Source organism: Quercus robur, chromosome 1, assembly GCF_932294415.1.
Source record: "Quercus robur chromosome 1, dhQueRobu3.1, whole genome shotgun sequence".
In the NCBI taxonomy this organism is placed as follows: Eukaryota; Viridiplantae; Streptophyta; class Magnoliopsida; order Fagales; family Fagaceae; genus Quercus; species Quercus robur.
In genome coordinates this window covers 21,135,252-21,162,325 of record NC_065534.1, presented here as the reverse complement: position 1 = coordinate 21,162,325, position 27,074 = coordinate 21,135,252, and the positions used below count along the sequence as shown (strand labels likewise).

Genomic DNA, 27,074 nt, shown 5'->3' with positions numbered 1-27,074 from the left:
AAGATGCTTTCAGCTTTCCACTCAAAAGATTTGACTCTTTTCCTTTATTATCATGATTTTTTTTTATTATTTGATAAAGTGGGGGCAGAGAAAGTCGTATTCTTAGTATGGGATTTAAGTATTTCCATGCTTCCTGGTCATGGGGGCTATGAAAAAAATGAAATGAAAGTGAAGTGTCTTTCATCTTTTCGAAGAGCCAAAGAGTGTTGACAGCTGGATGAGAATATATCATAAGATTATTCCACAGACGCCTAAATAGTTCCTTCTTCTAGTTGCCATCCTTGAACAGACCACACCACACAAACTTCTTGATAAAGACGTTTCTCATTCATTCAACTTGGCATCTTACTGTTCCAACTCCACACTCTTCACCACAATCTCTACACACATATGGTTGGAGATCTAGATAATGAAAACAAAAACATACATCCCATTCAAACACAAGCTATATCCCAATACAATGTGCCAATTACAGGACATGATTGTTGGTTAAAATTGAAATCAAGAAGAAAAACGAAAAGGAAAATTACACCTAACTTATTTATATGACAGCCATACATGTAGTAATTAACAACAGGGACTCTAATTCTTTATTAGGCCATTTTAAGGCCTCTACTAATCTTAAAAATTCTAGACTTACATTGCTACCTTTTGAAGGCAAATACTACTACAACAACAACAACAACAACAACTGTTTTTCAGCTTAAGGAAGGTTTTTCTATTTCATCTCAAAGGACTTGCATTGCATTTGAAGACTTGAACCAGAAAAGGCCGAATCTAATTGACATTTTCACTGGTACCAAATTGGAATATCCTGCTGTTTCGTCAGTGTATCCATTGCTACTCCTTGTTGTTCCTCTTTGTAGTCGAAGGGAGCCAAATCAAATGGAGAGCCATACATCATTTGGAAATTATTGCTGTTATGGTTGGTCTCGAATGGGGTATTCAATGCCTTAAAACGGTCAAACTGATTTTCCTCACGCGGGAACATCTGATGATTATTGTGGATGTTGGATTCTTCAAAGAAGTTTCCTTCCATCACAACCCCTTGACCATGAAAGTAACTCTCCTGTTGTGGTTGAATTTTCAGCTGGGGAAGACTCTGATTCTCTGTGACTGAACTGTTACTGGGAGTAACATTCTTATTGCCTTGAATGTTGGTGTCATAGATTGACATAAGCTCGCTGATCATCTTCTGCCCATCTTCAGGAACTCCAAGTCCTGATAAATCAAAGGCAGACTGGGCTGAGTTTACTGATGGAGCAGCTGGCTTGGCTTGAGCAAAGGACTGAGGGAAGATAACTGGCTTAACCTCATTAACATGAAAATTTGACCCTCCAAACTCTGAAGTACTTCTATATGGACAAGTCAATTGATGATTGTCCCTGGAAGTCCTGTCGTTAAAGCCAAGGCGGACTTCACTGTAAGGACACTGAAGGAACTCACATGTATAGATCCTCTGATCCATCATCATGTTTAAATCACTGGATGGCTTCCTCTTCCGAATAAAATCCAAATTGGTAACAATTTCTCCCTTGATAGGATATGGTGGTTGTCGAACTGACAGCCTTTCCCTCATCCCCATAGAGGATAAATTAAGATTCTCAGGTTTGCGCTCTTGAACATCAAAGTTTGGTTCATCATCAGCCCCTTCAACATCATACTCACTGCAATCATTGATGACCAAAGACCCGCTCCCCCCAGCAGAGGACAATGGGGGGCATGAATCAGGGTAAAGATCTCGAGCCAAGGCTTCCTCCTGGTTTATTATGGCAAGCCAGGTCGCACTTTCCTTGGCTGTCATCTTGTCCTGCAAGCATTTAGACTGCCTTACAAGCTTGCGAATCTTGGCAATATCAGGGGACATGTGCTTGATAACTGCAGTGAGGACACCCACCTTCCATGCCTTCTTCAAGTCATGAGGCTTCTTGTAAGGAGGAGGGCCTTGATCCTTAGGCAGACCAAGCTGGGGCCACCATTCCTCATTTCCAGTGGGCCACCATGGTGGGGGAACACCTTTCTCTAGTGGAAAACGCCTCTGAGGAGGGTCACAGTGTTGCATGAGTGCTGACAACAGAGAACCAAGGGTGGTATCCTGAAGCTCCTGCAAGGTGTGTGGTGTTGGACCAATTGAATTACAGCCGTCATTCTTGCCTGGGATGGCATTATCTGCTTGGTACTTGGCTATGGCAGCTGGGCCGTTACGATCAAACCGGACTTTATCCTTCCACCACTCACGAAGATTGTCAGATGCCCCAGTCACAGGTTTTCCCTTCTCTGGAATAATACCATAAACAAACCCTTGGGCTTTACATACTTCCATCATCTTCAACATGTACTTCAAGATCCCATCTTGTGCCCTTGACATCTTCTTCCTCCTTGCCTGTTCCTGGGACTGTCGCTGCTTCACTAAATCAATCCCTTCCTTACCCTTACTCTGCTCTTTGAGCCTTTTGAGACGCATCTTGTCCCTCCACATCCTCCTCTCAAGCTCATCTACATCTATCTCTTCATCAGTATAATCATCCTCCCCTGTGGCTTCTGGTTCAGGTGGCGGGGCAGCCATATCTCCTTCCCCAAGAGGGGCAGATATGAAATCCATATCACAACAAAGTCCCATATCATCGAACATCATCATCATTTCCCAAAACAAACCCCCCCTCCCCCCAAATAAACAGGGAATCACAACGATCCCAGATGATATTTTCTACCAAAATCTTCTACTTCTCAAACTACCTTCTGATCACTAGATACCAAACTACCTCTGAAAACCCAGTTCGGACAACCTTTCCACCTGTTAATCTGGTAAAACAGAAAGTAACAAAGCAAAGTATGAATAATCTAAACATACCCCGTTGAAATAAGTACATTTAATAATTAAAACGGAAGAAACTCAGTTTGTTTTCATGTAATACAATCACTAATTATACGAAACTATAATATTTTCCAAAGATTCTATTACAGAGCATCCATAAAAATAAAATTTTGTTCCATCTCCTAGATGAGATCCTCTTTCAATACAAACCAAAGCTTTAAAACAGAAGAACAAAAACACATACATCAATTGAAATCAGAAGCAGTGCATGTACTCATGTTTCACAAAACCATGTTTATGAACAAAACTAAATCATGTAAAAGTAACTTGAAAAAAGAATTCAGTACCACAAAAAGAGACAAAAAAGAGAATCAGTTATAAATTAGAAACATCAGACTACTGTTTCCAGTGAAGAAATGAAAAACCCAGATTGGCAAAGAAAAAAGATCCAACATGAATCACAATAAAGCAAAGCCAGACAAGTTTAGATCTAAAGAGGCCAAAAAAAAAACCTCAATTATCTCAGACAATCCAATACAAAATGGATTTACACAGCAAACAGATTGGACATCAAACAGAACCCAGTTCAAACTTCACAGATCAGAGTAAAACAAGGAAGAACAAAACCAAACCAAACCAAACTAAACCAAACCACACCAGAACATGAAACACCAAAACCCCACTAAAAAAAAAAATCAGATTAAAGAATTAGTACAAACAGAAAACACTTAAAAATAAATAAAAGAGTACCTTGAAAAAAAAGAAATAAAATTTGAAGATGGGTATTATTCAGGGGTGTTCCCTGAACTTCTTGTTCTTCTCCTCTGATGGCTCTGAAGTCAATTTCAGATTTCGCGCACACAGAGATGGAGAGAGAAAGAGAGAGAGAAACAGAGGGGTCAGGTAGGCATTATCTCTATCCTTTTGCTTTATGGGACTTTACATATTTTAATGTGAAGAAGTGGTGGGGTTGGTGGGTCCTACTCCTTGGTGAATGTGAAAAGTGTTTTGTATTGGTGGAGGTAAACCCGAATTTGAGGAGATGGGTACATTTATTATGTATCAAGATTTATAGTTTATATATAGATAGATGTGATGACTGATGATATATATATATATATCGTACAAAGTCATGGATCCGGGTCAGGTTAATCCCATCTCCTATCCCAACTCAACTCCAATCTTGGGATTATCGCTTCTGGCAAGTTTTTCCTTTTTCCTTAATTTTATTGGTCAGCTCTGAGGTGGGTTTTTGTTTTCGCAACTCCTTACCTATATAGTTTGTGAATAATGTTTGGGACACATCTAAAATGTTGTCTTTGCTCTTTAGCACCTAATAAAAGTAGTGGTTTCAATAATAGAGCAAGGTTATTTCATGTATTAGATATATGTTATCTTTTATATTATAGTATGTGAATCTTGTATAATTGTGGAACCAATCAACTGTGAGAGTGAGGATATAATATATGTTATCTTTTATATTATAGTATGTGAATCTTGTATAATTGTGGAACCAATCAACTGTGAGAGTGAGGATATAATATATGTATCTTTCATATTATAGTATGTAAATTTCATATAATTGTGATACCAACTCACCATAAGAGCAATGATACTATATCAATTACATAATAGTAAGATAATTATTAAAATAGGTTTTCAATATTTATGAAAAAAAAATTATATTTTTAACATAATCATCACTATGTGTGCAAGTTACATAAAGTGATCTATGGTCTTAAGCAAACATGTGGTATCTGACTCTACCCTTAAACATGAACGTTGAGCTCGCGAGATTCCCACGCTTAACTATATCAATGAATTTAACGACAACCCAGATGAACTTCCCGAAAAGACAAAGTGACTTAAGCTCACGCTGCTATAGAAAAGTCAACTATTCCACATGAGGTTTTTGATGAGAATCAAGCATCATCTACTTTATCAAAAGTACTGAACGAGATTCTTGAATAATTTGCTAAATTCTACCTTAGCAAAATATCAAGATCCAATGTCTATTCTTCTCAAGAGACACTCCTGTTTTTTTATTATGTGTCATGTGTTGCCCCCACACTTATTTGTTTTTTTTTTTTTTTTTTTCATTTATGGACACTTATTTGTTGTTAGCTTATTTACTTAAAGGTGGAATGAAAAATAGTTTTAAGTAAATAAGTTGACTTATTTGTTCAACACTACCTCATTTGCTTGAAGTTGCCATCTTTAAGCAAATAAGCTAAGCCAAAACATCTGTTTCATTTCAATTTTTTTTAATGATCTTACGGGTATTACAAATTTTAGTATATACACCTTACAAATTGATAGGTCACCAATAATTAAAAATAAATAATGCTAATATTTGTTTAGCACTACCTTATTTGCTTAAAATTGCTATCTTTAAGCAAATAAGCTTTTCCCCCAAAAAAAGAAAAAAGAAAAAGCAAATAAGCTAATGAAAATAAGGTAGTGTTGAACAAAATATATCAAATGGTTGGCACCTCCTAATCTTTCTAATGAATACATTTAAAGTATAAATCCCCCCATCCCTAATTGTTGAATTATTTTTTTTATTATTTAAAAATCACTATTTTTAAGCAAATAAGCTAGCCAAAACAAAGTGTCTCATCAAATTTTGTTTAGTGATGTTACAGATGTAACAAATTTTAGTATATACACCTTACAAATTGATGTGTCGCCAATAATAAAAAAGTTTTCAATGTTAGCATAATAAAACTAGAACAAAGTTTCTCTCCAAACCAATTTGGAGAGAAATCCTACAAACTCATCATATATATTTATATTGAGTGTGAATTTTGAAAATCTTACCGTTGGATTGCATGTTCTTATTACACCCTTGATGCTTACAAAATTTCAAGAAAATCAAAGATCAATTGCTAAGTTATCAAATAAATGTTATAATTTCAAGTTTTTGTAATCTAAAGTTGTATATAAAAAATAAGTTAATTGATCAAATAGTAAATAATGTCCGATTTGAACAAAATTTGATATACATGTTAAAAACATAAAGAACATGAAATTTAACGGTTAGATTTTCAAAATTCACACCCAAAAAAGAAATATATAAGAAGTTTGAAGAGTTTCTCTCCAAACTAGTTTGGAGAGAAACTTTGTTCATAAAACTATCACCAATTACATGTATTATTATGTGTTTTTTTTAATACAAGATAAAAATTATAATCTAAGCTTATTTCCTTGTTGAGTGATTATGTGTTTTTAGCTTTAGCATTCTCCAATTTTAAAGCCGTGTTAAGTTTCCTAAAAAGGGATTGTACACCATGACACCTACCCAATAAAAAAACAAAAGAAAAAATGACACTTGCCCAATTCCATGTATGTAAAGTCTTTAGCAAATTGGCAATGCATTTAAGAGCAATTGCATTAGTTGATGCAAATTTTCCTTTAATTTTGCACAAAAAAATCTTCTTCTTTTTTCTATTTTACACACTCATTTTTACAAAACACTCACATCAGTTTATCTATTCTACACATTTATTCAATAAAAAAATTCATTTTTTTACAATTTTTTATTACTCTCCCTCACCGCCCCTGTCTTTCACAGACTAACACTCTCTCACAGACCCAGACCCAACATGCAAAGAAATGTAGTAGTTGTTTTCATCAACGTGCGAGCTCCATTGTTTTCGTCGGCGTCCGGTTCCGCTGGTCCAGTGATCGGAATGGCTCGCTTCTTGGATCGGTCTTCTTATGCTCGTCTTAGCACTGAAGATCTAGGTCCTTCAAGCCTTTTTTGTTGTTAATTTTCTTTATTTCTTGTTTGGTTGGTGAGAAAGTGGTGGAAAAGACTAGAAATAGAAGGAAAGACAATCGACAACCAAAAATCTGTTGATTTTCACTGTGTTTGGTTAATTTTCTTTATTTCTTGTTTTCTTTGTGTTTTTCTCGACAACCAAAGAAATCCTATGTAATACTAATTTCTTGTTTTACTTGATTTTGGAAGAAATTTTTTGATGTGGTGTTCTCTGTTGATGCATGATGTGGCGTTCTCCAATGATCGGTGGCAGTGAGAGTGAGAGCAACCAGAGAGACAGAGAGAAGGAGAGAGAAAAAACTAATAAAATAATAAATGCAAGTAGTGCATGGTTACTGTAGCAATTGTGTATAAATGTACAATTTTACACCCACTGATGTGGGTGTTTTTTTGCTCAAAATGTGTAAAATGAGCACCTTTTTTCATTTTGCACAATTTTGCATCAACTGATGCAATTGCTCTTAATGGCAAGGTGGTTCGCTAGTAACGCTTTTTGTTCACTAAAATATTTTTTTTTTCTTTCTCAATTGTCAATTCTAAACCACACCTTCTTAAAGAAAATATATATATATATATATATATATATATATATATCCTAAAATGGAAATATACAAGTGACAACTGTAATTTCATAAAATAAATAAATATTATAATTTGCTTGATCCAAGAGAATTTATCATTTTGTTTATAAGTTTTTGCTTAGAACTTTAGAAGCTTAGGTCCTTTTGCTTCATTGGCTTCTTGTTCCTTGGTACCACTTATCTTCATCTTCTATTTTCAAATCTCTTTTTTACTTTTCTTTTTTTGAAGTGTTGTGTGAGCTGGTGAGGTTTTTTTTTTTTTTTTTTTTTTTTTTTGGAAACCAATTAAATCATTTTCCTCTTTGGTGAGAAATATAAACTCTTTTTCAAGTGTAATTTTTTTTTTTTAAAGTGCCAAAATTATGTTTTAAATTAATGTTGCTTGGAAGACTTAATAGTTACTCTGCCTATGCATCAGCAAGGATGGATCACATTGACCATATTACTTTATTTATTTTAACATATCACTTTATAATATATCATACATTACATATTATATTTTTTTACTACTTTATTTTTTAAAAAAATTATTCTTTCTCTTTTATTGGTCCCAACGAAAAAGATATTAGAAAGAGATAGTTTGAATAATTATTAATTAATTCCCAATTGTCATGAAGAGAAAAAGTTTGAATAAAAAATAATTAAATATTTATACCACATCCTCCCATATGCTACTATCATTAAGGGCAGAGACATTTTTGAGAAAATGTTTTGCTAGCACATGAGTTAGTGAAATGGTATCATAAGACTCTTGCATGGAAAGATGTACTATTAAGGCTTAGTTAAGGAAAGGTTATTTATTTTAATATCTCACTTTACAATGTATCATATATTATATATTCTATTATTTTACTACTTTATTTATATATTATTTCTTTATTCTTTGCTTTTACTGTTCCCAACGAAGAGATATTAGAGAAAGAAAGTTTGAATAATCATTAATTAATTCCCAATCGTCATGAAGAGAAAAAGTTTGAATAAAAAAAAATTAAATATTTATACTACATCTTCCCATATGCTGCTATCATTAAGGGTAAAAACATTTTTGAAAAAATGTTTTGCTAGCACATGAGTTAGTGAAATGGTATCACAAGACTCTTGCACGGGAAGATGTACTATTAAGGCTTAGTTAAGGAAAGATTATGATTTTGTTAGTGAGTAATTTTAGTATCATATAAAAAGTCACAACTTTTGCCACAACTATTCTACGTGGCAGACTGTGACTGGCTGTATGTCATTTTCGCATAGACTAACCATTTTTTCTCTACCACTCACAATCTGCCACATGGACAAATGTGATTTATCATGTGGTCTTAGAATTTTTGTTTGTTAGCTGGAATTTTGTGTTGATGTAATATCTGGAAGCTGGGGCCTCTACAAGATTTGTAAATTAGATTAGGGCTTGCATTACAAATCCTAAGTTTTCAATTGCTGTTAATGGCAGTTTGGGCTATTTTAAAGAAGGTAAGTGCCTTAGTGGTGGCCATGGAAGCATTCACAAGAATCATGCATGGGAAAGTAACTGGTTCCAACTTCAAATTCAACCATCATTGCAAAAACTTGAAGATAACTCATACGGGCTTTGCAGATGACCAGCTTATTTTCTCAATTGCATGTCAAATATTTGGGATTGCCTCTAGTTTCTGGTAAGCTCAGCTTGAAATACTTTAAACCTCTACTTGACAAAGTTGAGGCTAGAATCAGCTCTAGGACAGTTAGGAAACTAACCATTGCTAGAAGGTTGCAACTCCTTCAGTCAATGCTACGCAATATTCAGACCTTTTGGTCAAGTCAGTTCATATTGCATAACAAAGTAATCAAAGTCTTGGAGCAAAAAAATTCAACCAATTTGTATGGTATGAACAGAATATAGACACAAAAACATTTGACACCTGTTAACGTAGCAAATTATTAATGGTAAGTAAAAAGTGATATCAATAATGAGCACAAATGAGAACCAATACAAACTTGTCACACCAATTGATATTAAAAATATTGTCAAATTTTTTGTGTATATAATATTGCCGAGGTGGCAATAGAGTAGCTTGGGACACAGTTTGTCTCTCATCCCCTTATTTTACTCTCAAGTCAGTTCACATTGCCTAACAAAGTAATCACAGTCTTGGAGCAAAAAAATTCAACCAATTTGTATGGAATGGATAGAATACAGTTACAAAAAATTTGACACCTATTAACGTGGAAGATTATTAATGGTAGGTAAAAAAATAATATCAATAGTGAGCATAAATGAGAACCAGTACAAACTTGCCACACCAATAGGTGTAAAAAATGTTGTCAAATTTGTAGTATTGCCTAACACCAATGGTGGCACTAGCTGCTATTGTAGCTTGGGACACAGTTTGTCTCCCATCCCCTTATTTGACTCTCTCTCTCTCTCTCTCTCTCTCTCTCTTATTTGGTTGTGAGTTTGATTTGGGTGAGCAAGAGGAAAACTAAAGAAAATATAAGATAAAAGAAAGGAAGGACACAAAAATAATAATAGAAAATCATATATGAATTTCTTGAAAAGTGGTTAACTAATTTTTTTTTTAATTAAAAAAAAATTTGGTTCTTATCTTAAAATAAAGCAAATTTTAGGAAATACAATAGGAATGTGTAAGACCCATATTGCAGCTTACCCTCTCTTATTCACTCTTTTTATATACTATATATATTGATAGAACGTGATTTCACCTCATCAATATGTCCCTCGTCAGTACGATGGATGGTCTAGAGATCCTGTTCACAAGAAACAAACAATGCAATGAAGACACTGGTGTGGGGTCCACCGGGGAGCCTCCAATGCTTAAGTTAGCTTATTTCTCATGGAACCAAAATAATATGAATGTAATTGAGCTTGTCCCCTACTCACTTGTTGCTTCTTGCTTCTGGCTTTATATAGCCTCTTTGTGAGTAAATACTCTGTGCATTTATCTTCTCAGGCATTATGGTTGAGCTGGAGGGTTAAATGGCTCATTTAATAGCCATTTAACTTCCCCATTCAATCCCATCAAAAAAAAAAAAAAAAAAAAAAAAAAAAAAAAAAAAACTTCCCCATTCAATGTCCTATAACGGCTGTGTAACAGTCAACTTGAGGAAGCTGTAATTGTGAGCCGGTAGCTGGAAAGGCTGTACGTCCGTTACACTTGTGCCATTTAAGTGAGGAATTTATATTTGAGCATTAATGTGTGCTTACGATCATTCTTAGTAATGACGGTCACTTTATAGACAACCATTTTACACTACTCGTCATATATATATATATATATATATATATATATATATATATTTTTGGTTGAATCTTTTTAAATACTATATTATATAAATCTGAGTAATCCCATGGGCCATGGATGACTTTTGCTAGAAGGTTGCAACTCCTTCAGTCAATGCTACGCAATATTCAGACCTTTTGGTCAAGTCAGTTCATATTGCATAACAAAGTAATCAAAGTCTTGGAGCAAAAAAATTCAACCAATTTGTATGGTATGAACAGAATATAGACACAAAAACATTTGACACCTGTTAACGTAGCAAATTATTAATGGTAAGTAAAAAGTGATATCAATAATGAGCACAAATGAGAACCAATACAAACTTGTCACACCAATTGATATTAAAAATATTGTCAAATTTTTTGTGTATATAATATTGCCGAGGTGGCAATAGAGTAGCTTGGGACACAGTTTGTCTCTCATCCCCTTATTTTACTCTCAAGTCAGTTCACATTGCCTAACAAAGTAATCACAGTCTTGGAGCAAAAAAATTCAACCAATTTGTATGGAATGGATAGAATACAGTTACAAAAAATTTGACACCTATTAACGTGGAAGATTATTAATGGTAGGTAAAAAAATAATATCAATAGTGAGCATAAATGAGAACTAGTACAAACTTGCCACACCAATAGTTGTAAAAAATGTTGTCAAATTTGTAGTATTGCCTAACACCAATGGTGGCACTAGCTGCTATTGTAGCTTGGGACACAGTTTGTCTCCCATCCCCTTATTTGACTCTCTCTCTCTCTCTCTCTCTCTCTCTCTCTCTCTCTCTTATTTGGTTGTGAGTTTGATTTGGGTGAGCAAGAGAAAAACTAAAGAAAATATAAGATAAAAGAAAGGAAGGACACAAAAATAATAATAGAAAATCATATATGAATTTCTTGAAAAGTGGTTAACTAATTTTTTTTTTAATTAAAAAAAATTTTGGTTCTTATCTTAAAATAAAACAAATTTTAGGAAATACAATAGGAATGTGTAAGACCCATATTGCAGCTTACCCTCTCTTATTCACTCTTTTTATATACTATATATATTGATAGAACGTGATTTCACCTCATCAATATGTCCCTCGTCAGTACGATGGATGGTCTAGAGATCCTGTTCACAAGAAACAAACAATGCAATGAAGACACTGGTGTGGGGTCCACCGGGGAGCCTCCAATGCTTAAGTTAGCTTATTTCTCATGGAACCAAAATAATATGAATGTAATTGAGCTTGTCCCCTACTCACTTGTTGCTTCTTGCTTCTGGCTTTATATAGCCTCTTTGTGAGTAAATACTCTGTGCATTTATCTTCTCAGGCATTATGGTTGAGCTGGAGGGTTAAATGGCTCATTTAATAGCCATTTAACTTCCCCATTCAATCCCATCAAAAAAAAAAAAAAAAAAAACTTCCCCATTCAATGTCCTATAACGGCTGTGTAACAGTCAACTTGAGGAAGCTGTAATTGTGAGCCGGTAGCTAGAAAGGCTGTACGTCCGTTACACTTGTGCCATTTAAGTGAGGAATTTATATTTGAGCATTAATGTGTGCTTACGATCATTCTTAGTAATAACGGTCACTTTATAGACAACCATTTTACACTACTCGTCATATATATATATATATATATATATATATTTTTTTTTTTTTTTTGGTTGAATCTTTTTAAATACTATATTATATAAATCTGAGTAATCCCATGGGCCATGGATGACTTTTGCGGTAATTCTTCATTTTCATAAGATAAGCTTATTAGGCAAAATGGATGGAGAGAGATGCGGAATCTCTATCACGCCCACAGTTTTTGACCCAAGCATAAATTTATGAGGGGGGGGGGGAAAAGTGGAAGAGTATCTAGGATGATTTTGTTTTTACAAGTTTGCTCCTCAACCTCTTTGTATATTTTTCTTTTGTTTTAATAAGCCTAATCTCTTCACAATCGGTTTGTGCTTGCAAGCATTTCTTAGAAACACTGAAATGATGAAGTTTTTACAACTTCACAATCGATGACAAAAAATTTAAGGAACATATTTTATATATAATTAAGTTTGATTCTATACTAAGAATTTGTTTAGATAAGCTTATTTTTATATGTTGAAATATTTTAATATTAAATAATTAAAATGAGTAAATGTTATAACATAAATGTAAAGATGTGGGAGTGAATATGAAAGATGAAGAGTTGTGAAAATGTTTAATCCCACATTGAAGAAGAGAGAGACTTTTTTATTCTTTTTAATTGTGGTGATTAATGGGCTAACATGAATTATCTTAGATATTGGGCTAAATACGTGAGCAAGGGGGAGGTGAAGAGTGGAGGTATCAAAAATAGTGTTGTGTATTTCCTTTCTTTACATCAATAATATTTAAAAGTATTATTCAGTTTCTCTTTGTGTGTTATTTCCATTATTATTGTGTTTGCACCAACATTATAATATATATTTTTTGTTTATTTAATTAGGCTCAAATTTTAAAAATTTTAAGTAGTTATAAGTGTACTTTCAAAGAACTTATTTTCAAAAAAAGTAAGCCAATAAAAGTAACCTCATCCAAATATATACTCCTTAATATATATTAAGGAATAAACAAATTATTTAAAAAATGATTATATTACATTAGTTTTATCTTGGCCTAAAAATAAAGAGCAATTATCATGGATATTATAAGTTAAAGTTCTATTATATCTATAAAAAAAAATTTAAAAATTGCTGATAGTTTTCATCTAATAAAACAGTGTTTAAATATAAGTAATTGGAAAGTTGGAGTATATCTTGAAAATGGTTGTTGTTAATTTGAATTTTATAATTAGAAAATTTGAAAAGGAAAATCAGAACAAGGAGTGGTTTCCAATTTGGCAATTTTGTGGTCCACAAATGACATCTGTAGGGGCTTTGGCTCGGGTACTCGGGAACGGCCCATGTAACCAAGGCCCAAGGTTGGCCTGGGTAACAAATGCTATCCTAGGAAATAGAAACTAGCCTGATACTGTAGGGATAGGCCCAACCCAATGACAAGTGTGCAAGGGTTCAAAGATTGACGTTCGGGAGAGTCCTATTGTGTCTGGAACAGATTAGGCCCAATACCGACTAACAAGCAAAGGGAAGGCTGATGAGGGGTCGATCAAATTCAGGTTGGTCCTCGAGTACTATTAGTGTCTTTGGGAAGTTTGCTGTTGAACGCTATTTGGCGTCTGGAACAAGTTTCAAGAGAATTCTTAAAAGAAATGATTTTTCCTTGGGACTCTAGGTAGAAGTGGGATTATGGAAAATGATGAAAAAGTAATTATTTGAACCCCCACTATGGAGAGACTATAAAGGAGGAGGGAGGACGAATAGTGAGGGGGTTCAAAGAGGAGAAAATAGAGAGACAAAGGGAAGGTGAGGGCAAGTTGAAAGAAAGGGAGAAGAAAAACCAGAGGATAGGTGAGAACTGGGTTTAGAATCATGTAAGTAAAAGAGGTTGGGCTATCAAGGCAGCGTTTGAGGCAACTATCTGTAGAAGTGCAAGGAAACCTATTAACAAGTAAATTAGGAGCCTAAGTCCTTTATCCTTGAAAGCAACACTCTCGGGTTTGAGCACCACAAGTGGCGCCATCTGTGGGGATCCTACTCAACAGGAAGCTTCCAACTAGCCTGATATTGTCTGCATATGGAAGGCCCGCATGCTGAAGGAGGATCGAATGGGGGGAATCATTCAAGGGCCTCATCATAAGGCCAACAGAGGTTGGAGAGGGAGTGTAGAAGAGAGCAGCACCGCATGCAAGAAGTGTTATAGACCGGACTTGAGTCTAATGAGGGATCCTCACAAGGGGAGTGAATTGTATCTTACATCCTCGAGTAGTCGTATGTTAGTGAGCGGGAACAGGAGTTGGAGAATTTACGAAAGCAAGTTAAAGAGTTAGAGATTGAGCTCAGAGGTCAACGTTGTAGGAAGGATCGGGAAGGGTCGTCTAATGACCCCAACTATACTGTGGGCAACACTGGAAAATCGTCCCATTGTAGTGGTTCATGTCGGTCAAGGGATAGGTTTCATGAAACCATGGGACATCATCATGACTCTCCCCATCGAGATAGGCGCGGGCATCATAATGCAGCTTTGGATGCCATGAGCCGTGCGCTAAGAAGAGCTGTTGGTCACCCTTTTTGAATGAAATAGAACATACCGAAATGCCGAGGTGCTTCAATCAACCGCCATTCACTTCTTATGATGGCAAAATCGACCCGGTGGAGCATGTTAGCCATTATATTTAGATAATATCTCTCTATTCCTAGAATGACGGGTTGAAGTGCAAAATGTTCCCGTCCAGCCTCGGGCTCACAAAAATGAGATGGTTCAATGGTTTGAGGAGAGGTTTTATTCACATTTTCAGGGAATTAATTCAAGCATTCGGGGCGCGATTTATAACCTGTAGTAGGGTTCCTCAACCAATCGATACACTATTGTCCATGAGGATGGGAAACAGGGAAACTCTTTAGTTATATGCAAATAGGTACTAGGAGCTGTACAACGAAATAGGAAGAGGGAATGAACAGGTTGCTACAAGTACATTTAGGCTTGAGTTGCCACAGGAGTCAAAATTGAGGGACTCTTTGACCATGCGTCCTCCCGAGAATATGCATCAGCTAATGAGAAGAATTGAGGAACATAAGAGATTGAAAGATGATAGGCTGCAAGGCAAGGGCAAAGCCCCAGCCTCCTCCCAATACAATAGAGACTTTCGGCTCAAGAGATACCAGCAGAGAGCTAGAAGGAAGCCTAAGGTCCCGAGTTTGAACTTGGCACCACGGCCCAAGGGTGTAAATGTGACCTTCAAAGAGCCTATCTACAAGATTTTAGAGCGTAATAAGAATGAGCCATACTTTTGATGCCTAAGGAAGATGGGTGGGGATCCAACCAAAAGGAATCAAAATCTGTATTGCACTTACCATAGAGTGAAGAGTCACACCATCGAGCAATGTCGCGTGTTGAAGAACCACCAAGAGTAGCTCGTAAAGGCGGGGCATTTAAAGGAATTTGTGGCTAAACAAGGAGGAGCAAATGCAGGTTAGAGGTCGAGAAGCCGAGGTAATACAATTCCTCCTTCCTTGGGAACTATCGAGGTTATTCATGTAGCTTCCATTGGTGTGAGTATGAGCCGTCGGAGGGGCGTACTAAGTGTGGCAACCCTGTTGAAAGCAGAGGTAGTAGGTCAACCCGAGAAAAGGCTCAGAGTAAGTAGAGATTCGATCACTTTCGATGAAGCAAACTTGGAAGGAACATCACAGCCGCATGATGACGCTTTGGTTGTGACTTCACGAATTGGAGGATTCTTGGTGAAGAGATTCATGATAGACCAAGGGAGTGGGGTTGAGATCATGTATCTTAACCTGTATAAAGGGCTGGGGTTGAAGCCTGAAGATCTGAGCAAATATGATACGCTGTTGGTAGGATTCGATGGAAAAGTAGTGGTGCTCAAGGCAAATAAAGCTCTCAGTGGTGATCGAGGGGAAGGATGTCAGGGTGAATTTCATAGTGGTGAATGTATTTTCACCATACAAAGCGATTTTGTGGCGACCTTGGATTCATGTCTTGGGGGCAGTACCTTTTACGTTACATTAGAAGGTTAAATTCCCTACTAAAGATGGAGTGACCATGATTCGAGTTGATCAAAAGGTGGCAAGATAGTGCTTAGTGGCCGCAATAAATCATGAGATTAAGCAGAAAGAGCAAGTTGAAACAGAGCAGTTATAGCAATTACAGGGCCTTGAGGGCCAAATAGGGGCACACAATGCGGAAGAGTTCGTTCAGATATAGATTTTACCGTACACTAACAAATATTTTTAGATAGGAAAGAGTTTGCGAGTAGAAGATCGAGTGGAAATTCTCCTATCACTAATGCATAAGTTTGACATGTTTGCATGGAGTCTATATGAGGTGCCCAAGGTGGACCCAACCTTTATTACACACAAGTTAAATGTAGATCCCACGGTCTCGCCAAAAAAGTAGAAGCCAAGGAGATTGGCAAAGCCACATGTGGAAGCTGTGAAAGAGGATGTTGAGAGATTGAAGAAGGCAGGGGGTATAGGGGAAGTGTTCTTTCCTAAGTGGCTATCAAATATGGTTGTGGTGAAGAAGAAAAATGGAAAATGGTGAGTTTGCGCGATTTTACCAAGCTTAACCGAGCATGCCCGAAGGACCCGTTCCCTATGCCAAAGATAGATCAGATGGTGGATGCTATATATGGACACCTGCAAATGAGTTTCTTAGATGCCTTTTAGGATTACCATCAAATTGCTCTGGCACTCGAGGATCAAGAAAAAACTTTTTTCATATTGCTTGAGGGTAATTATCATTACACGGTGATGCCTTTGGGGTTAAAAAATGCAGGAGCTACATATCAACAAATGGTTACTAAGATGTTTAAAGATCAAATCAAGGACATAGTTGAAGTTTATATCAATGACATGGTGGTTAAGAGCAAAAGGAGTGGAGAGCATGTGTCAAACCTGGTCAGGGTTTTTGACATATTGAGACATCATAAGTTGCGCCTCAATGCAGGCAATGCGCCTTTGGTGTAAGGTCAGGTAAGTTTTTGGGCTACATGATAACCACTGAAGGGATAGAGATCAACTTCGATCAGATTACGACAATTCAGCAGCTTAACTCGCCTAGTAACCTAAAGAAATGCAAAAACTCACTAGGATGATTGCTACCTTAAATCGATTTGTTTCGAGATCAATAGGCAGGTGTAGAACGTTCTTTCAGCTATTAAAAAAGTGGAGGGGTTTCCAATGGACAGAAGAGTGTGACATGGCGTTCAGAGGTTTGAAGTGCTATTTGGCTAGCCCACCTATTTTATCTCGGCCCGAGCTTAATGAAGATCTATAAATGTACTTAGTAGTCTTCGACCATGCAGTGAGTATTGTTTTACTTATACATCAAGATAGGATCCAAAGACCAATGTACTACCTCAGCAAAACGCTGGTGGATGCGGAGACTCGGTACTTGCCAGTAGAGAAGATGGCACTACCACTAGTGCATGAGACAAGGAAGCTACCACATTACTTCCAGGCCCATACGGTTTGGGTGCTGACTGAGTATCCCATGCAATCACTTTTGAGAAGATCAGATTTCACCAGGAGGATAGCCAAATGGGGAATGAAACTTGGGACATTTGACATACGATACAAACCGAGGAATTCCATTAAGAGCTAGATATTAGTAGACTTTATAGCCAAATTCACACCCGCACCAGGAGTCTCTCCAGGGGTATACCAAGTGTTTGTTAGACTGTGGCAAGTGTATGTAGATGGTGCATCTAACGCAAGGGGATCTAAGGTCGGGATTGTCATGATATCTCCTAAAGGGCTACAATTGGAAAAATCATTAAGATTGGGTTTCCACACCTCCAACAATGAAGCTGAATATAAGGCACTTACTGCTGGTCTTAGGGCAGTTCAAAAGCTTGGTGCCGAGAAAGTGGAGATATTCTCAGACTCAAAATTAGTAGTAAGCTGAATAGAAGGAAGCTTTGAAGCAAAGGATTCTCGTATGTCATAGTATTTGAAGTTGTTCGAGGCACTCCGAGCAAGCTTTCAGAGAGTAAACGTGATCAGAGTATCGAGAAGTTAGAATAGTCATGCTATTTCATTGGCCACTTTGGCTTCATTATCCGATGAGTGCATTCCACGAATGATCTTTATAGAGTTGTTGGAGCAAACGAGCATAAAGCATCACCCGATCGTAGCTTCGGCTTCGGTGTTTGAATTAAATTGGATGGATCCTTATATTTCTTTCCTAACTGATAGGTGTTTACCGACCATTGTAAAAGAGACAGAGAAGATACGAAGAACGTCGGCTCATTTCTGGTTGTTTGAGGATAAAAAGTTGTATCGGCAATCGTTTGGAAGTCCTTATTTGTTATGTCTCCATCCGAATGATGTCACTAAACCCTTGGCCGAGATGCACGAAGGGATTTGTGGTGGACACTAGGGGGGAAGGTCTCTATCCCACCGGGCTATAACTTAGGGATTCTGGTGGCTGAACATGCAGCATGATGCAGCCAACTATGTCAATAAGTGCGATCAATGCCAAAGACACGCCCTAATCATTCATCAATCGAGTGGAAACTTGAACTCGATCACCAGCCTATGGCCCTTTACATAATGGGGTCTAGACATAATTAGGTCATTCCCTCGGGCGACGGGAAACAGAAGGTTTGTATTGGTCGCTACTAATTATTTTACAAAGTAGGTGGAAGCTAAAGCCTTGGCGAATATCAGGGACGTTAATGTGAAAAATTTTGTATGGAAGAATATCATCACAAGGTTTGGGGTACCCCGGACACTGGTTTTGAACAACGGGTTGCAATTTGACAGTAAGGCATTTCGGGAATACTGTAACGATCTAAGAATCATTAATAGATACTCATCACCAGCATATCCTCAGAGTAACAGATAGGTGGAAGCTACAAACAAGACGATAGTCAACGGTTTGAAGAAAAGGTTGGAAGGGGCGAAAGGGAATTGGGTTAAGGAGTTGCCAAGTGTTTTATGGGCTTATCGAACTACATTGAGAAGGTCAACAGGTGAAACTCCCTTCTCCATGGAATACGGGGCATAAGCAATCATTCATGTGGAGATAAGCATGTCAAGCATGAAGGTCGTTGGATTCTCTTCGAATAGTAGTGATGCACAGATGTCCGAGAATTTAGATGTCTTGGAAGAAAGACAAGACATGGCGTTTGTTCAGCTTGTTGATTACTAACATAAGTTGGCCTGCGGGAACAATAGGAACGTAAAGCCCCAAGAATTCGTGGCAGGATATCTTGTTTTGCGCAAAGCAGTGGGAAATATGAAAGACTAGAATGCTGGGAAGCTTGGCTCAAACTGGGAAGGGCCTTACCAGGTGAAACCCGTGGCTAGTACAGGCACTTACTACATACCTGAAGGATATCGATGAAAGACCCCTACCCCAACCGTGGAATGTCTGTAATCTAAAGAAGTATTACCCTTAATGTGGTTATTGTAAGAAATGTTCAATATTGTGAGTAGATTCAAACAAAAAACTTGGAGTGGATTCAATTGCTTTGCATCATATTAATTTTGGAAATTAATAAAGTTCTCCAGGGATAGAAGCCTAGCCTCGTCCTGGCCCCGGTCACCAAATAGGTGGAAATCTTGATAAAATTCTCTAAGGACAGAAGCCAAGCCTCGGCCTAACCCTGGTCACCAACTAGGTAAAAACCTTAATGAAATTATCTAAGGATAGACACCTGGCCTCAGCCTGACCTTGATCACAAACTAGGTAAAAACCTTAATGAAATTATCTAAGGATAGACACCTAGCCTCAGCATGGCCCTGGTCAGAGATTAGGTGGGAACCTTATGAATTTCTAAGGACAAAAACCCAATAACGTTCAAACTCCAGTCATCGGTAAGGTGGAATCCCCACTAGACTTTCCGCTGTTAGGACAAGGGGTTCAACACCAACCAAAGCAATGTCAGCAGAAGGACTTTAGTTGCGAGAGTTAAACTACAAGTCTTTCCGTTCGGGAAATTTCCCCAGTATTGACAACGGACGCCCACAAAGCATGATAACATTAATGAAAGGGCACATTAAACCACAAAGCTTTATATCATGATCAGGTCACTGACCAGATATACTTAGGATAATTGGTAAAATTCAATGGCTCAATTTCGTTCAAAGGCGGTAGATTATACATATGAAAGGATTCGGCTATGTAAGTGACATACTAATTAGAAATCTGTAACAGTCTGAGGAGTGGAGTAAAATAAACATGATAATGAAATGAAATAAAGCATTGAATGGAAAACTTCATTAAAAGAATTCAATCCTTACAAGTAACAAACCAAATAATTTTCAATACATGAAAAAAGAAATGAAGAAACAACAAAAAGAAAACTGTTGGCAAGTCGGCAGAATCATGTAGTTGGGCCTTGGGTCACGGCCAGGGTGGCGAGGGAGACTTCACTAGCACCAGGTAAGGTCAGCCCTTGGCTTTCTTGAGGGGTGCCCTGCCCCTCAGTAGGAATGGTGGTTGTCGGGTCGTCCTCATCAATCACCACCATATGGGAGTCTATCTCTTGGGCCAACTCCTCCATCCCGGGACTATCCTCTCCCTGTTTAGCACCATAATCTTAAGGCTACTCCTAGACAGACAGATCATTGGGCAGGGGTATTTGGTTAGGATCCCTGAACGCTGAAGAATCAAGGAGACCAATGGTGTTCATAGTTGCAGGTGACAACTGTAATTTCATAAAATAAATAAATATTATAATTTGTTTGATACAAGAGAATTTATCAATTTTTTTTTTATATTTTTGCTTAGAACATTAGAAGCTTAGGTCCTTTTGCTTCATCAGCTTCCGGTTCCTTGGTACTGCCTATCTTTCTCTTCTTTTTTTCAAATCTCTTTTCTTTGAAGTGGTGTTGTGTAAGTTTTTTTAAGTTTTTTTAAGTTTTTTTTTTTTTTTTGAAACCACTTAAATCATTGTCCTCTTCGGTAAGAAATTTAAACTCTTTTTCAAGTGTAATTTTTTTTAATGTGCGAAAATTATGTTTTAAATTGATGATGTTTGGGAGACTTTACAGTTGCTCAGCCTATGCATAAGCAAGGATGGATCACATTAATCATGTTACTTTATTTATTTTAATACATCACTTTATAATACATCATATATCACATATTATATTCTTTTACTACTTTTTTTTTAAAATTATTCTTTCTTTTTTATTGTTCCCAACGAAAAGATATTAGAGAGAGAAAGTTTGAATAATTATTAATTAATTCCCAATTGTCATGAAGAGAAAAAGTTTAAATAAAAAATAATTAAATATTTATACCACATCTTCCAATATGCGCTATCTTTAAGGGCAGAGACATTTCAGGAAAAATGTTTTGCTAGCACATGAGTTAGTGAAAGGGTATCATAAGACTCTTGCACGGAAAGATGTACTATTAAGGTTGAGTTAATAAAATATTATCTATTTTAATATATCACTTTACAATGCATCATATTATATATTCTATTATTTTACTACTTTATTTAAATATTATTTCTTTTTGCTATTCCCAACGAAGAGATATTAGAGAGAGAAAGTTTGAATAATTATTAATTAACTCCCAATAGTCATGAAGAGAAAAAGTTTGAATAAAAAAATAATTAAATAATTATACCACATCTTCCCATATGCTGCTATCATTAAGGGCAGAGACATTTTTGAAAAAATGTTTTGCTAGCACATGAGTTAGTGAAAGGGTATCATGAGACTATTGCACGGAAAAATGTACTATTAAGGCTAAGTTAAGGAAAGATTATTATTTTGTTAGCGAGTAATTTTAATACCACATAAAAAGTCACGATTTTTGCCACAACTATCCTACGTGGCAGACTGTGACTGGCTACTATCACTTTCACATGGACTTACCACTTTTTCTCTATCACTCACAATCTGCCACATGGACAATTATGATTTATTATGCGGTCTTACAATTTTTGTTTGTTAGTTAGAATTTTGTGTTGATGTACTTACTGGAAGCTGGGGCCTCTACAAGATTTGTAAATTAGATTAGGGTTTGCATTACAAGTCCTAAGTTTTCAATTGCTGTTAATGGTAGTTTTGGCTATTTTAAAGAAGGTAAGAGCCTTATTGGTGGCCATGGAAGCATTCACAAGAATCATGCATGGGAAAGTAAGAGCCCTAATTGTTGTTAATGGTAGTTTGGGCTATTATATTCTTTTACTACTTTATTTAAATATTTATTTATTCTTTCTTTTTTATTGTTCACAACGAAAAGATATTAGAGAGAGAACATTTGAATAATTATTAATTAATTCCCAATCGTCATGAAAAGAAAAAGTTTGAATAAAAAATAATTAAATATTTATACCACACCTTCCCATATGCTAACATCATTAAGGGCAGAGACATTTTTGAAAAAATGTTTTGCTAGCACATGAGTTAGTGAAATGGTATCATAAAACTCTTGTACGGAAAGATGTACTATTAAGGCTAAGTTAAGGAAAGATTATCTATTTTAATATATCACTCTACAATGCATCATATATTATATATTCTATTATTTTACTACTTTATTTAAATATTATTTTTTTATTCTTTCTTTTTGCTGTTCCCAACAAAGAGATATTAGAGAGAGAAAGTTTGAATAAAAAAATAATTAAATATTTATACCACATCTTTCCATATGCTGCTATCATTAAGGATCCGTTTGGTTGGAGGGGTGGAAAAATGGGAGGATAGAAAATGGTGAGAGGATGGATAAGTGGGAGGATAGAAAAAATTTTAGGTTATGTTTGGTAACAATTTTTATTTTCTATTTTCAAAAACTTGTTTTTGGGAATATAAAGAAAAAAAAATTCTTGTATTTTTTGAAATCAAAAACATGTTTGGTTAGTTAAAATTTTTAAAAAAAAGTTTTTTGAAGAAAAAAATAGAAAATACTAAAATATGTTGTTACTAGGATTTGAACTTTAATACTAACTCATTAAATAAGACAGATTCATTAAATTAAATGCATATTTTCATTAACTTTTGAAAATTAGAAACTGAATTACCTCAAAAAAAAAAAAATTTAAAAACTGAAAACAGTCTTTTGCATGTTTTCGGTTTTCTTCACAAATTGAGTTTTGAGAGCAGTTTTTGTTTTCTGTCCATTTTGAGTTGCCAAACAAGTTTTTTAGTTTCAAAAATAGAAAATTGTTTTTGAAAACAGAAAATAAGGGGAAAAAATAGTTATCAAACATACCCTTAACTTCCCTTCTTTTTGTTTGGTTGGGAGTGGAAAAATAGAGGGATAGAAAAAGTGAGTTTGTATAAATTTACGCATATAACCTTATTAAAAAATGATACCCAATTAAACCAAAAAAAGTGATAAACAACCAAAAAAAAAAAAAATCAAGTCCATAAAAAAAATCACTTTAAAAAAAAAAAAAAAAAAAAACAACAACAACACACAAAAGAAAGCAAAAGAAAAAAAAAATACTGGACAAGCTTGCCCAGTAAATCAAAAGAAAAAAGAAAAAGAGGTAGGCAACGTCCAAAAAAATAAAAAAAAGCAACGGGGAAAAAAAAAATATATATATATATATATATATATTTTTTTTTTTTAAGTGTGAAGAAAAGCAACGTGGACGAAGGCAATGTGCACTTGCACATGGGCATTTTTGTCCAAAAATGATGTCTAATTTCTCCCTTCAGTTTTCTCTCAATTTTGGGGAGAAAACTTTTTGGTGGGCCCAAGGAGAAAACATTTGGGCCCCACTATTTATTTTCCTTCCTCCCCACCCAACCAAATACTCTCAAAAAGGTTTTCCTTCCCATTTTCTCTCTAGAGTTTTACATCTACCCTATTTCACCTCCAAACAAACACACCCTAAGGGCAGAGACATTTTTGAAAAAATGTTTTGCTAGCACATGAGTTAGTGAAAGGGCATCATAAGACTCTTGCACGGAAAGATGTACTATTAAGGCTGAGTTAAGGAAAGATTATGATTTTGTTAGCAATTAATTTTAGAGCCACATAAAAAGTCACAACTTTTACTACAACTATCCTATGTGGCAGACTGTAATTAGCTGCATATCACTTTCACATGAATTTACCACTTTTTCTCTACCATTCACAATCTACCACATGAACAATTGTGATTTATTACATGGTCTTAGAATTTTTGTTTGTTAGCTGGAATTTTGTGTTGAGGTACTTGTATGATAGCTTCAAATTCAACCCTCATTGCAAAAACTTGGAGACAACTCATACGGGCTTTGCAGATGACCAGCTTATTTTCTCAGTGGCATGTCAAATATTTGGGATTGCCTCTAGTTTCTGGTAAGCTCAGCTTGAAATACTTTAAGCCAAAAGTTGAGGCTAGAATCAGCTCTAGGACAGTTAGGAAACTAACCTTTGCTGGAAGGTTGCAACTCCTTCAGTCAATTTTATGCAATATTCAGTCCTTTTGGTCAAGTCAGTGTTTATTGCCTAACAAAGTAATCAAAGTCTTGGAGCAAAAAAATTCAACCAATTTGTATGGCATGGACAAAATATAGACACAAAAACATTTGACATCTGTTAACGTGGCAAATTATTAATGGTAAGGAAAAAATTAATATCAATAATGAGCACAAATGAGAACCAATATAAACTTTTCACACCAATAGATACTAAAAATATTGTCAAATTTTTTGTGTATATAATATTGCCTAACACCGAGGTGGCACTAGAATAGCTTGGGACACAATTTGTCTCTCGTCCCCTTATTTTTCTCTCAAGTCAATTCACATTGCCTAACAAAGTAATCAAAGTCTTCGAGCAAAAAAATTCAACCCATTTGTATGCAATGGATAGAATATAGATACAAAAAATTTGACACCCGTCAACGTGACAGAGTATTAATGGTAGGTAAAAGGATAATATCAATGATGGGCATAGATAAGAACTAGTACAAACTTGCCACACCACTAGGTGTAAAAAATGTTGTCAAATTTAGCCACTATTGTAGCTTGGGACACAGTTTGTCTCCCATCCCCTTATTTCTCTCTCTCTCTCTCTCTCTCTCTCTCTCTCTCTCTCTCTCTCTCTCTCTCATTTGATTGTGGGTTTGATTTGGGTGAGCTACAGAAAAACTAAAGAGAATATAATAATAATAAAAAGAAGAAGGGAGGACACAAAAATAATAATAGAAAATTAATGAAATAGGATATATATAATAGAAAATCATATATGAATTTTTTGAAAAGTAGTTAACTAAATTTTTTTTTCATTTAAAAAAAAATGGTTCTTATCTTAAAATAAAGAAAATTTTAGGAAAGAAAACAGGAATGCTCTAAGAACCATATTGCAGCTTACCCTCTCTTTTTTTTTTTTTTTTTTTTGATGAAATTAGTTTCTCTACTTTTTTCTGAATGCAGCTTACCCTCTCTTATTCACTCTTCTTAAATACTATATTATATAAATCTAAGTAATCCCATGGACCATGGATGACTTTTGCGGTAATTCTTCATTTTCATAAGATAAGCTTATTGGGCAAAATGGACGGAGCGAGATGGGGAATCTCTATCACGCCCACACTTTTTGACCCAAGCATAAATTTTTTATGGGAAAAAAAAAGTGGAAGATTATCTAGGGTGATTTTGTTTTTACAAGTTTGCTCCTAAACCTCTTTATATATATTTTTCTTTTCTTATAATAAGCCTAATCTCTTCACAATCGGTTTGTGCTTGCAAGCATTTCTTAGAAACACTGAAATGATGAAGTTTTTACAACTTCACAATCGATGATAAAAAATTTAAGGAACATATTTCATTTCATATATATTTAAGTTTGATTCTATACTAAGAATTTATTTAGATAAACTTATTTTTATCATTTTTTTTTTATTATTTAAGGCGAAAATGCACTTTTGGTCCCTACATTTTGGGTCTATTGTCAATTTGGTCCCTAAATTGATTTCACTCATAGGTCGGTCCTTGATTTCAGAAAATTGTTTTTTCTTTGCCCCTGCCGTCACCCTAGTAACAGAAAATGCATACGTGGCAAACGGAATTCACTGTTTGCTGACGTATCTAATAAAATAATAATAAAAAACCACCTTAGCATGCCATGTCATCGTCTAATTTAAAAAAATTAATTTATCAATTTTAAAAAAATAAAAATACATAAAAACAAAATAAAAAACATAAAAATACACAGTTTCAGATTTGAACAGGAATACACAAGAACTCAAGAACATGAACCTAGATCACAAGAACTCAAGAACACAAAGTTCCTGGGCATTCAACATCTTTCCAAGAAAATTTCACCAAACACTAAAAAAATTCACATCTAAAAAGCCGATGCCTAAGATTTTCATCACAACATTTTCTTTCCACCCAAAACCAGAAATTTTCTTATGAAACAATCACACACAAACCCAGCCAATTTGGCTCACAATAACAACAAACCCAACCAACCTCATAAATTTTCCTTAAACAATCATTAATATTTTCCCCAAAAAATCAAGATTTTCTTCCAAACCAAACACTAAAATAACTCACATTTAATAAGTCGATGCTTAAAATACATACAAAATCCCTATCCTCCACCGAAACCTCCAACAAATCAAACCCATAAACCCAGAAAAATCATCAAATCCACATGAAAAAAGACAAACCCAACAACAAGTGAACAGATCAGAAACCACTGATCGAGCCACATCGCCACCGATCTTGCAATCCGAAACCCACATGAACAGATTAAAGCACCAATCAAAGAGGAGATGGTGAAGCTTTCCGAGCAAGCCTAGCGGTACAAGACGATGGTGGAGTTCATGGAGAAGGTCTCGGCGGTGGTGGAGAGCGAGGAGCTCACCGTCGAGGAGCAAAACCTTCTCTCCATGGCATACAAGAACAAGATTGGCACGAGGCGAGCATCGTGGTGCATCATCTCCTCGATCAAGCAGAAGGAGAGTCGCGGCAACGAGGACCATGTGTCCATGATCCGGGACTACAGATCCAAGATCAAGTCAGAGCTCTCCAACATCTGCGACAGAATCCTCAAGCTCCTTGACACCAAACTCATCCCCTCTGCCACCATCGGCGACTCGAAGGTCTTCTACCTCAAGATGAAGGGTGAGTGA

The 27,074-nt window shown here is 35.8% G+C and overlaps 2 protein-coding genes across 2 annotated transcripts; one reads left to right on the top strand and one right to left on the bottom strand.

Annotated features, from left to right (window-relative positions):
- Nucleotides 1–410: 410 nt before the first annotated feature.
- Nucleotides 411–3,752, bottom strand: LOC126725125 (protein ETHYLENE INSENSITIVE 3-like). The gene is made up of 2 exons (XM_050429659.1): nucleotides 3,566–3,752; nucleotides 411–2,802 (listed from the first exon to the last, which is right to left on the bottom strand). The coding sequence occupies exon 2, from the start codon at nucleotides 2,639–2,641 to the stop codon at nucleotides 791–793; it is 1,851 nt and encodes a 616-aa protein (XP_050285616.1). The 5' UTR covers nucleotides 2,642–2,802; nucleotides 3,566–3,752; the 3' UTR covers nucleotides 411–790.
- A 23,001-nt stretch (nucleotides 3,753–26,753) lies between these two features.
- On the top strand, nucleotides 26,754–27,074 carry LOC126732096 (14-3-3-like protein). Its single transcript, XM_050435103.1, has one exon. The coding sequence runs from the start codon at nucleotides 26,754–26,756 to the stop codon at nucleotides 27,072–27,074; it is 321 nt and encodes a 106-aa protein (XP_050291060.1).